Source organism: Suricata suricatta, chromosome 8 (assembly GCF_006229205.1).
Source record: "Suricata suricatta isolate VVHF042 chromosome 8, meerkat_22Aug2017_6uvM2_HiC, whole genome shotgun sequence".
Lineage (NCBI taxonomy): Eukaryota > Metazoa > Chordata > Mammalia > Carnivora > Herpestidae > Suricata > Suricata suricatta.
This window is the reverse complement of record NC_043707.1, coordinates 5992069-6004111: the sequence shown is the minus strand read 5'-3', so window position 1 is coordinate 6004111 and position 12043 is coordinate 5992069. Positions and strand designations below refer to the sequence as shown.

Sequence of the window (12043 nt, the reverse complement as noted above, 5' to 3'; positions counted from 1 at the left end):
GAATTCCAATTTTACAGCAGGTGTGTTATTTTGAGATTTTTATAAATTGTTCATGTGAGGATAAGCCATATAATTTTACTTTATTTTTTTTTCTCTTCAGTATAGTAGTGAGATACTGAGGGTACATATACCAAAAAGCTACAATTACCGTCTACTAAGATAAGATAATAATTTTCAGATAAACTAATGTGGTATAAACATGCAATTTTGTATTTATGGTTTATGAATCTTGCTCATGTAATTACATGAGCCTACAGGGTAACTTGGTGGGTTTTTCCCCCTTCATAACAACTTATTGTGTGGCCTTGGGAATATCATGTGTTTATCTCTGCATTTCCGGATCTATAAAACGGGCGCAACACTGCGGGGCTGGAGATAATGATTACACTATCAGTGATTCCTTATATCGCACGGTCAGGCATCTAAGGCGTAGGATGTACAGATGCACGCTTCTGGAGGGTGAGGGGGATTTATGGTGAATTCATCTTTGGTTTATTATTACCTGCCATCTTTCCAGTGAGTAAGAAATTTGTGCTGTTGTTTTATCCACGAGAAAACTCAGAAGTGACCCAAGCCTAATCACAACACGAGAAACAATGGACACGGACTGATTTCTCTACCCTTCCTGATGATTTCACTGAGTTTCATTTATTTATATTCTTAACTTTGTCTCACTGCGTTTGTGTTTGCGACACTTCAAATGCTCTCTTCTGCAATGGGTGAGCTATGAATAAATAATGACAAAAGAGTGGTTCCCTTTGTCATCAGTATAATAGAGAGATGATCTAGGCTCATTCAGGTTTTCTAAAAAATTTATAAGCCACAGAGTTATAAAAAAAATGCATTAACCCTTTTGGTACAGTCTGGAATACAACTGTATTCTTTCTCCAAATCAGAAAGTCAGGCCTTGGCCAGGAATACCTTGTGCCAAACTGTCTCGGGTAAGCTGAGCTTTTCTGAATTGACACTGAGGGCCTCATGATTGTTTGCATTGGGGGGCAGCGGAGCGGGGGGGGGTCCTGTGCACCATGGATTTTAAACAGCATCCCTGGCCTCTACTTATTATTACATTCCTGCTTCTTCTGAGACCACCCAAAGTGCCTCTGGTCATTCCAAACATCCCCTGAGGACCGCCAGAGACATCCCTTTCTCCCTGACTCTAGGGGTGCTGGAATGTTCCAGGAGGATCCCTTAACAGGAAGAAAGCATAACATTTCAGGGCTGGAGCTCACCGCACGAGTACCACTATTTCTTAGCATTCACTACCATTCTTTGAGTTTCACCCAGCAATGCCAAGCCCAAGCGCACAAAAAACCGAACTGCCCACGGGGAACGCATTAACTTGCATTTCCTCGCAGAGGGGGAAGGAAGGTAAATGCCCGTTTTGGAAAATCCAATTGAAAGGAGTCTTACTTCCAATTTCTTTAAACTTTTGCATTTGACTCCACAGCTAATTTTCTCTTCTCCAGTAAGGGTTCATAAACCTTAAGTGCAAGGCATCTTTGGGGAGGGCGGCAAGATCGTCCCCCCCCCACCCCCGCCAATTTTATATTTGGAAACTTCGCGTCCCTCCACGGCCGGATTCAAGGGTCAAATGTGATCCAACCTCCTTAATAACCAGATGTTTGCAATCATCAGAAATATGTCTTTGGCCATAACCATTTCTCTGTTCTCCAGCATTCAGTCTCAAAGAGAATTTACATAACAACATGTGACATGTAGAATGCTTAAAGGCACCAACCATGACAGGACAAATTACATTCATTTTTCAGTACTCTTTGCAAGGTGCTCCACTGCAGGCGCGCCGCACGCATGCTGGGGCGGTCGCGGCGGGGCGGTCAAGGCCAGCATGCGCTCGCACACAGGAGGGGGCCGGCGTGGGAGGCGCGCCTCCAGGGGAGGCTGACCCACTTACCCGCCATATGCCGGGATCGGGGGCGGGGGCGCCGCGGCCCGGAAGGTGTTGTACACGGTGCGGCCGCGGCCGCGCAGGTGCGCCCCTCGGTAGGCGGCCGCGGCGGTGGCAGCTGGATACGGGAAGCCGGGCACTGCAGGGGCAGAAAAGAGAGAGCAGAGCCAAGGCTTTCAGAAGCACGCCTGTGGTTGAGGGCAACCCACCCCCGACCCAGGACCCTCCTCCCTGCAGGCGGAGCTTGGACACCCGCCCCTGTCCAGGATCAGGGTCGTGAAAGGCGGGCAGCGGGGGAGGAGGCCAAGGTCCAAGTCCAGATGGGACTTAAGGTGGTGGTCCATGTGCCCAAGACAATAAATACGGTAAATGACAAACATTTACAAAGACTTTTTAATAACAGGAGGCAAGCACACTGTACAAAGTTCGAATTTTAAAAAGGTAGATTGCAAGATGTATGTGCAGTGTAATGTCAACGTCTACCATCTATCTGTACACATGCTTATATTGTGCTAACACTTCTTGTTACGTGAGCCCACAATATACCTGGCTATGGTGTATTCACACGTGTGTGTGCATGTGCGTGGTATGCATGCCCGTATTTATAGTGTGTTGTGTAAGCACACGTCTACGTGAACATGCATGCATGCATATCCATATGCTCCAGTACATACGTATGTAATTATGTGTACATACGCACACATATTTCAGTGTGTTCCTAGACAGCTCTGGTGAACTGTGTGCTGTCTATTCACTGCTTTCCCCATCTTGTTTTTATTTATTTCCCACATCTTCCTTGATGTCCATATATAGCCTGTTAAATTTCTTTGCTTGCAAAGACACGTGCACGCATCACAACTGTGCAAGCCCCTATGCTCCGAGAAACAAATGGTTCCCGATGTCCCATCAGCCCCCAAACCATTCAACAGCTTTGAAGCCACGCACACCCACAACTACACTGAAGTCTGGGAATTCAACGCGTAAGAAGAGGGTGTAGGCTGAAGTTTTCCTCCTTGGGGGAAAATTCTCTGAGCAGGATGGCTTGGCGAGGAGTCAGGAGGGAAATTAAGCCTAAAGCCAGAGACCCCGGACCATTCATTCTCTTGCCTGGGATGTCCCTCCTCCTGAGGCGTCTGCAAATTCTGACACACTGGGGTCCCCACAGACTTCGGGAAACCACTTCTGCCGTTCCTACTTGTCTGCATCTCACAGAGCTCTCGCTACGCTGGCTGTGTTAGCTTTTCTCTCTCCCGTTAACCGGCAAGCTTCTCAAGGCCTCTCCGGCCTGCGCCTCCCAGAGCCAGCAGAAGCCCCCTGACCTTATTCACAGTGGGTTCTCGATACTGGACCCCTGAATGAATGTAGGGGTGGCTTCACTACATGAACAAGTGAATCAAGTTGTAGTTGTGGGCAGGCCGGATGATGGACACAATGTCCAGTCAACCTCCCCCCATCCTGTTCCCGGTTCTTCCCCCATCTGCCGTTCTCTAACAGAACAGGAGCTTTCCAGAGGGAGAAACGGGTACAAAGGAGCAGGGCAGAAAGGATTTCCTCCTCTGTGCGCCCCCCTCCCCTGCCTTCTCTCTCCTGGGAGTTGTTCATGGGTGTTTGTGTGGACTGGCAAGGCTGGGTGGGACAGTTTCATTGGGCGTGATGTGAACACAAAGGCTCAGGATGTCCTACCTCAAGGGACACTCTCAAAAGGAGATCATCAGTGCACTCACACCTCTCCCCAGGAGCTGTTTTGGGGGAACACCGATCTGCTCGCAGCGTGTCCTGTTTCATGCTGCATTGAAGCTGCCTCCGTCTGTACGCAAGCCAGCAGAAGCCCTCTTCACTGGCTGCAGGGTCCTTGGACAGTCTATGTCCTGGCTGCGTGGGGTGGGGGAGAGCAGGGGATCGGGAGACAAAGGGCGGGGCGTCTCCCGCAGTAGCCATCCCCAGTTCCGTACCAGCTCGCAGAATTGCACAGACTAGGAAAGAACCCTTGAACCCGGCCTGAAGACTGACTGGCTATCATCTGGAATTCTCTGCGTGTTCTCATGGATTCCACCATATCTTTCTCTCAGATGGAGGGCAAAATGCTGGGATTGTAGGACCAAGTCAGAATGATTTTATCTTTCCATTTGTGTCTGAAAAGACCATACAGGTTACTTTTAACCTTTTTTTGGTTGTTGTTAAAGACACATCGTGCAGCCGACCTTAACCCTCAGCTTGCCGCCCCAATGCTCCCACATCTCCTGGCTCGCGTTACAACTAATGTCCCTGAAATTACAGAGAGGTGTTGGTCTTAATGGGGAAAGCCAGTAATTCCTAACACATAAAAGCCCAGAAAGTAATGAGATCTGAGACGCTTGCTTCGGGACCGGGGAGAAAATGGGTGAGCGTGGCTTTGACTCCAAGTCGGTCTTGCCACTGCTCAAACATTAAGTTTTCATAGGAACGCCCTGCATTTTGAAATAAAGAAAATGAAAAATTCACAATCTGGCACAGCAGCTGGCTGCCTGTGCGAGGAAACGCGGTCATTATGCTGACCCATTCATTATCGCCGGCTACGGTGCACAGTGAGCGAGACCAGATCCCTCTCAGCGACAAGCAGGTTTTACAATAATTCTTGGAGGATTTAGATGTTGAGATACAACATGAAACAGAAGCTCGGCAGCACGAGCGGCTGAGAATACAGAGCCAGGAGTCCATTTGGACCCTCTCTGCTGCAGGGGAAAGATGTTTCTGCCGATGCCGGGTAAGGCAGCTACACGTCTTAACCCAAGACTTCTGGGGCTCCTCCAGGCAGGGCACATTACAGGGGTTCTTCCTTTGTTACAGGAACACATCAACACCAGGTTTAAAAATTGCCTTTTGGGGAGGCCAAGAGCCCTCAGGCAAAATAAGGGGGTTCCCCAGTTCAGGTGTGGACCAGAGGCTGCACAGAGGAAGTACGGTCTCCCAGACGGAGGGTTTGCTCTGCTCTCCTTTTTTTGTTACCAGCCTCAGGTTGCCAAAGGGGCTCCGCATGAAGCCACTAGTCATCAGAATTAATGATTTCCTTCCTCTTAACTTTATTACTTTCCTTCCTTCCTTATTCTGGTCCTCCGTTCTCCTCCTCTCTTTCTCTTCCTTCTTTCTCTTCCTTCCTGCATCCCTACTTTTATTTATGTTTTAATCTCCTTTGGAAGAAGTCTGCCACAAAGCTCTCTAGTGCACCAGCCATCAAGTAGCCTGGATCATGGAAATGAAAGACCAGGACTCCCACTATTGCTAGAATGTAAGTTCCACAAGGGCAGAGATCTCCGTCTGTTCTGCTTATTGATTCAGAAGAGTGCCCAGAGCACAGAGCAGGTGCCTGGATACCCTTTGGAGCTGAACCAAAGTTAGTGTCCCCCATCCTGGGACACCAGATGCACTCCCTCTTCACCTTCCACCTCCCACGACACTGGCCTCTGCCCACGTGTCCTGCCCAGGATGTGCACATACACAGTGGGCAAAGGACACGAGGGCACCTCAGCCGGGATCCCGATACGAGTACGTTCCACCTCCACACTTCACGGGGGCTGCACTGGACCAGGACCGGCAACCACACTTGGGACATGAGTGCTTCTGATTAAAAGGGAGAGGACCTAGATCAAAGAATTGTACTTGGAAATATTGCAAAGCCTTCATTCCTTGAAAGTCACGTTCAGTGCTGTGCTGTGTCAGGATTGGGAGATCAGCTTCTCGTTCTAGAGAGAAGGAGGACTCCAGTGCGACCCACCCCCCCACACCCAGACAGGTGATACCTATTAAAAGGCCTGTGGGATCAGGTTCCTTCCTTTATGTAGCCCCAGACAGTCTCCTGGCAATCTAGCCAACCTCAGTCTCCAAGTGCAATAAATGTATGCAACAAGGTACAATGGAAAATAACACGCCTTATACTCCCTAACTCCTCTGATTTGTAGCTGAGCCTTCTGAATTTCTCCTTCCTCATCTCCAATAGAAGAGACTCTCCCCACCCTCTTGCAGCTGGCTTAGGACCCCTGATGGCTCTCTTCACTTTCCTCTAAGACAAAAGGTCAATTCCAAGACAAATCCAACAACTGATTTGTTTGTTTACTTGCCTACCAGGTACACTGGCTTGTAGGTGCTGGGACATGGTTAAATGCATATTTGAAGCAATTACCTAGACATATGATTCAGATACAGATTAAGCAACACTGAAATGGCTTTATCCTTGAACCACATAGAAAGAAGACATCTCAGTTATGTGCTGACTTTGGGACATGACACACCTATCATTTGTTGAGTCAGAGTTATCACAGTGTCTATCAATGCCTGAGTTCGGGAGTTTGGAACCAGTAAGTGGGCAATAAATGTTTAATAAATCTAATACAAAATGCCAAATGGAAACTCACAATGTCCTCTCCATTTCTGGAATGGAGTAAATCAATGTTAATCAAAGCCATAAACCTGCTACCCTGTCCCGTGTTTGTAAAAGCCTCTTTGTTAATTAAAGAACAATGTTAGAAAGAAAAGACACCAAATTATAGGCATTTCTAAACCCCTAGTGCTGGAGTTTGATTTTTTTTCTAGTTGAACTTCCTTTCAGTTAATAAACATGTAAAGAGCCCATCAATGGGGAACAATGGAAAGTATTCAGGTTGCTTTGTGGATCCAGTATAAATCCTTAGTTGTTGGCATGAGGGAGACAAGGGAAGAGGGGGAAAAAACATAGGTTCATTATACTGGAAAGGTTCCCTCCTAAACCTTATCCAGCAGAATCAAAGTGAAAAATCTGGTATCACTGCAACGAAAATTGGATTTAGCTCATAAGCTAAAAATGAGTTTCTCTCAAAGAAAACAGGGCAAGGGCTTTTGGAGCAAATACCAATTGCACATCTTGTTGACACATCAACATCCCTTGCCTCCCACCCCCAACCTTCAGCTCGATTTGTACCCAGAGCATATTTGGGGGAGGTTCGTAGAATCCCGCTCTCAGCTCCTGGGCACGAGGAGTTGTGTACCATGGAACTCAATGAAATGGAAACTTCAGGGATGTAACAAGAGGCATGCTGTGATGTGCCCAAGTATCAAGGCAAATCAACATTTTTAAACAGAAGATGTGTGGGTGTATCAACAGCCAAATGGGCCATTTACCAAAGTGTCAACTGCTTACTGCCTTTCTCCCATCAAAGACAAAGCTCCCAGCTCCCACCTTCTCTGAGCTCTGCACTTAGTCTATTTACAGTGACAAACGTGCGCTCTCCCACTCCGTCTCTTTTACGAATATGGTGCTTACCTTCGAAATAAACACAAATGAGATCATATCACCAGCCCAGAAATCCCCAAAGCAGAAACACAAAACCAGTGGAAAATACTTGAGGGTTATAAAGTGCATATTAAAGTTTTAGAGCTTTGGGAGAGATGGAAGAGTAGCAGATGCGAAAGCCAACAGGGGGTCAGATTCTGCATCAAAGCCATAAAAATATACCGCCGCCGTAATGGGCAATTATTCTTTGCATTTGCGCGCTGGCTTGAATTTGCATGAGGTTGCCAGATGCCCTGGAAAAGGTGTGCCATCCGAACGGAGAAGAGCTTTCTCTTTGTCCCTCTCTCTTCTCCCTTTGCGCCAACACGCCACCTTTCCCCACCCTCTGAACAGTTTAAGACTGAGTGATGTCCATGCTAATTTGGGGTTGAATTGTTCTGGGAGTAATTTATGCTAGAAATGCTCACACAATTTTGGGGGTGCAGACGTGCTTTCAACAGCAGTTCACGGTCTGCAGGATTCCCGTTGGGGGAACTCCTTTTCCCTGTGGTAGACCATAAATTAAGAAGAGGCATAGGAGGCACTATGCCAAGGTGAAACAAACAGCCGGCTAGGGCTCGGTTCTGGAGGCACGGCACTGTGTGATAAACATCACGGTGAACAGTCAAAAAAAAAAAAAAAGGATTATTTTTTTCCTAATGACAGAAGTGTTTGCTTATTTTCTCAAAATGAATCTCAGACTAAAGTACATCAAATTGGTTTATGACAGAATTTATACGCAACTAGGTCACTATCTTTAAATGACTTTAACGGGGAATTTAATATGATAGAGCACATTTAGTTCTAGGTCAAAACAAAAATGGAAAGGCTCTCAGTTTTGTCAAAATTCACCAATTTCAGGGTTTGGGGAGAAAAAGGGGGTGTTCCATCCATTCAGTCATTTACAAAATGACCAGAATAGTCACTTAATTTGCTGGAATCTGATGCTCATAGTTTTCTCTATCTATCCCTGAAACAGGCATTTGGGATCGACTCTTGCTTCATTTCAAAATGCATGTTGACATTAAATACCGCTGTTTAGAAGTGAATAAATCCACATTTTGGACAAACAGTTCCTTATAGGACATCCTCATTTGAGATGCATTGAACAGGAAAACAAAAATTTCTAATTAATGTACAAGGCTAATCACCATTCCCCACATGGAAGAGTAATTTTTCACTGTTCATTTGCTGGGTTTAATCTCAAAACTGACATAACAGGAACGCAATGTCCTATAAATCTCTGCTCATTTGTTTCTTTAATATCCATATTCCATTGAACTACAGCTGCTTGTTGCCGCAGTCTATTACAACTTGCAAAAGTGTCGATAAAAATATTATGAAAGGCAAGATGTGTTTCTTCCTGGCTGTGCGTGCCATTTATTTGGGAAAAAGACAATAAATGGCTGGCGGACTGTCCCCCCAGCCTGCTGCTTGGTGGGTGATTAGTGATTAATTACCTGGCAGCAAATTGACACGGCACGAGGAAATTGACACAGCCCTGATTAATTAACTTTTTATGGGTGGTAGTTACTCACAAAACATTGCGCACCATAATTGAATCTCTTTACACAGCATCATGGTACAAAAAGTTTTAGTCAAGTCCAAATTAGCCAGAAGTTTCTAGGCTGTTCTGGGTCTGATTAGGATGTGTCGAAGGAATTGGCCAGAACATGAACTTGGAGAGAAAAAGCACATTCGTTGAAGGGAGAAAGGCAGTGCCAGTGGACTGGCTGGGCTGCCCACGCTAGATGCACTGACCTAAATTTTTACGGTCAGAGGAGGCAAGGCCGACTTTCCCTCCGGCTTCCTCTGGTTACCGCTTCTCGGTGGCTTCTGCAGGTTCTCTTTCCTTTGTCCTTTCCCAAAGTTGACTTGATCCCCTCACTCAATGCTGGCTCCAATGTCACTTCCTCCCCTAAGAGCTTCTCCCCAGCCACTGCAACTGCCACCACCCTCTTCTCTCCCCTTCACTCATCTGCCTCTTACCACCTCACCGGATCACATCTCTCCACTGGGATGTCCTAGGGACTCGTTTTGGTCAGTACTGTGACTCTGGCACCTACAGGATTAGCTGGCCTCGGGTAATTACTGAAATGTTTACTGAATATCTTGTCAGGTGGCCTTATAATGCCATAATTGTTCAGCTACGGAGTGAAAATGGGGGACAGTCCTTGAACCTGTTAAGAATGTTGCTTGTGAGTGGTGCGCACTCGAAGAGAAAGCCTGGCTCAGTGAGTGACAAGGGGCTCAACCTCACTTGAGGAGAAGTCCAGACAATGCCTGCAAGAGTCCAAGCAGAGCCGTGACTGCAGTTGGCAAGAGCACAACGTCCCAGACTCCGTTATCAGACAGAGGAGATCCGGCCTAGGATCTACCAGCTCCTATTTACCGACACGATACCGCCCGGAATACTCACGAAAGCATCCGAGCCGGGTACCATTGCCACCTTCACCTTCCTGGGGAGAAGGATGCTGGAGAGCAGCTCAGGGACCAGGGCTGTGCACCCACACAGCCTGACACCAGGGCCCAAGGCCTTATCTAACGTACAGCAGAGCCACTAGGCAGGCAGCCGGGATCAGGGGCCGCCCACGTCGTCACTTCCGCCCTCTCGGTGCCCCCTGGGGCTCGCAGCGCTTGCTTCCCTCCATAGCCTGTACAAGCTGCCTCGTCGTCTCCTGCATCCACCCCACCACCAGGGGAACCAGCCCCAGTTCGTCCCGGACTGAGTTCCTGTGCAGGGGAATCTGCTGACAAGCCTCCCCAAGACCTCAGTGTGCTCCTTGCTGGGGGCAGGGGTGGAAGTAGGGGGAGGGCAGGTGCCATTTCTTCTGTTCTATATTTATGTTCTGAGGTTTCAAGGCACCTGGAAGGGACTTGCTCCTTTTCTGCTAATTGGATACAGGCCACAGGGATCACTGCTGATTTATGTTCCCGATAAGAGTCCAAGGCAAGCTGTTTTCCTTCTCCACTGGGGTTTTTCTCCACATCTGGATGGGAGCCAGGGGAGCTGCACACAATCCAAAACTACTGGGGAAATGGACTCTGCCGGCGATGGGGACCCGGGGAACGCTACCGCGGTATTGTACTCGCAAACCTAACTACTGTCAGAACAATGGGCTCCTCTGAGCAACTTTGACGAGCAATTTCCTCCACGATTTAGAGCTCTGAATAAAAAACCTGTATAATATTTGTGAGTATTGCACTTTTTTCTAAATATAATCAATGTGATAATATTATCATCACTCTTAACTTGGTTAGATGTCAGTTAGATCGGTTAGTTTCTTCCTTAGAAAAGAACTATAGGAGTTGCCTGGGAATAAAAAATAAAGAAAACTAAATGCAATGAACACACAGAGAAGATTTAGTCTGAGCAGTTGAGTCTCATGTTCCCAGCGCAGAAATGCTCCCCAACTTAAAAATAAATTCAAAAAGCGGCAGCAGCAACAACAAACCCCACATCCAGTGCTCACATGAATATTCTTTCATCCTTAGGCCTCTGAAGGCGGACAGAGGCCTTGGTTTTTAGCTAATTGCCACATTATTCCCACATACCTCCTGAAGTTAACTGTTGTCTCTTTTCTCCTGGGTTACAAATGGTCTGATTAATCCAACAGACATGTGTGGTGAATGCCATGGCTGCTGAACGCACAGAGATAGGCTTTTACTGTGCAAAAGACCTATTTGTGATCTGTCTACTCACAGGTATTGGCAATCCCTCCCCACCCCTGGGCAGGATTTCTGTAACATTTCATTCAGCAAAACGAGAATGAATCTCAATCTTGGGAGACTTTAACTTGGCAGGACCACAGAAGGCATCTGCAGAGGTGCTTTCTGTCATTTGAAGGAACACGGGACGCAAAGCCGTGAGACGCGGAGATCTATTTTAATTTGGATGAAGCGATTTGCCATAATCTGTTCGTTTGACCTAGCCCGTATCGGTGTCAATTTAGCTTTTATCAGGCAGCCAGAGGAAAAAAAGGCAAATAATTTATATAAATAATTACTTTTATCGAGTGCATATACACAGCAAAGTTTCAATTGTTAAATCATTCATGATCTGGCTAACAGGTAGTTGGAACAGCAAGCTTGGAGAATTGCCTCTCCAGGTAGGGAACACGGCAAGTGAGATAAATTAGCTTCAGATGCTGGGATGGATTTCCCATGGTTCTCTGGGGCTGCTGCAGCTCCTGAACATGAAACTCTCAGAGGGGGTCGGCAGTGGCTCACAGAACGGGTACAGATGCAAATGCATGATTCACTTCACTCCCAGCCATCGCTATGGGTATAGCTGGTCGGTGCTGGGGCCATCTGATTTCAAGAGTCAGCTTCCACATGTGAAGGCGGAATCCCATCCTTTGAGCCACTCCCCACACAAACCTTGAAGACAGGTGCCATTTGGACCTATGGATCATCTGTCTGATGATACCTGAGCTCGAATCCATCTATAAGAGACTAAAGGAGAACCATTCAGAAATAGGTTGTCCAGTCACTAGATTAATATAAACATTACCCTCCTCCGTTCCCCCTGGTTCTCCATCAGGTCTCTCTTGTTTTCCTGCTAGACCTGTGAGTGCAAACATATGGTTTCTGTCCTTCTCTGCCTGGCTTACTTCACTCAGCATGACACCCTCAAGGTCCATCCACTTACCTACGGAGGAGGGAGAGAGAGTTGGGGAGAGAGAGGGATGCAAAACTTGAGAGACTATTGAATGCTGAGAATGAACTGAGGGTTGAAGGGGAAGGGGGAGGGGGGAAAAGAGGTGGTGGTGATGGTGGAGGGCACTTAAGGGGAAGAGCACTGGGTGTTGTATGGAAAACAATTTGACAATAAAATATTATGGAGAAAAAAA

General features: G+C 47.0%; 1 protein-coding gene across 1 annotated transcript in view; it reads right to left on the bottom strand.

The window, feature by feature from the left end:
- Window positions 1-12043, bottom strand: part of RBFOX1 (RNA binding fox-1 homolog 1) — a 330067-nt gene that overhangs the window by 52920 nt on the left and 265104 nt on the right. Inside the window, exon 10 of the mRNA XM_029949680.1 lies at window positions 1916-2048. Within this exon, the coding sequence (XP_029805540.1) occupies window positions 1916-2048 (133 nt within the window). The remainder of the gene's footprint in view (window positions 1-1915; window positions 2049-12043) is intronic.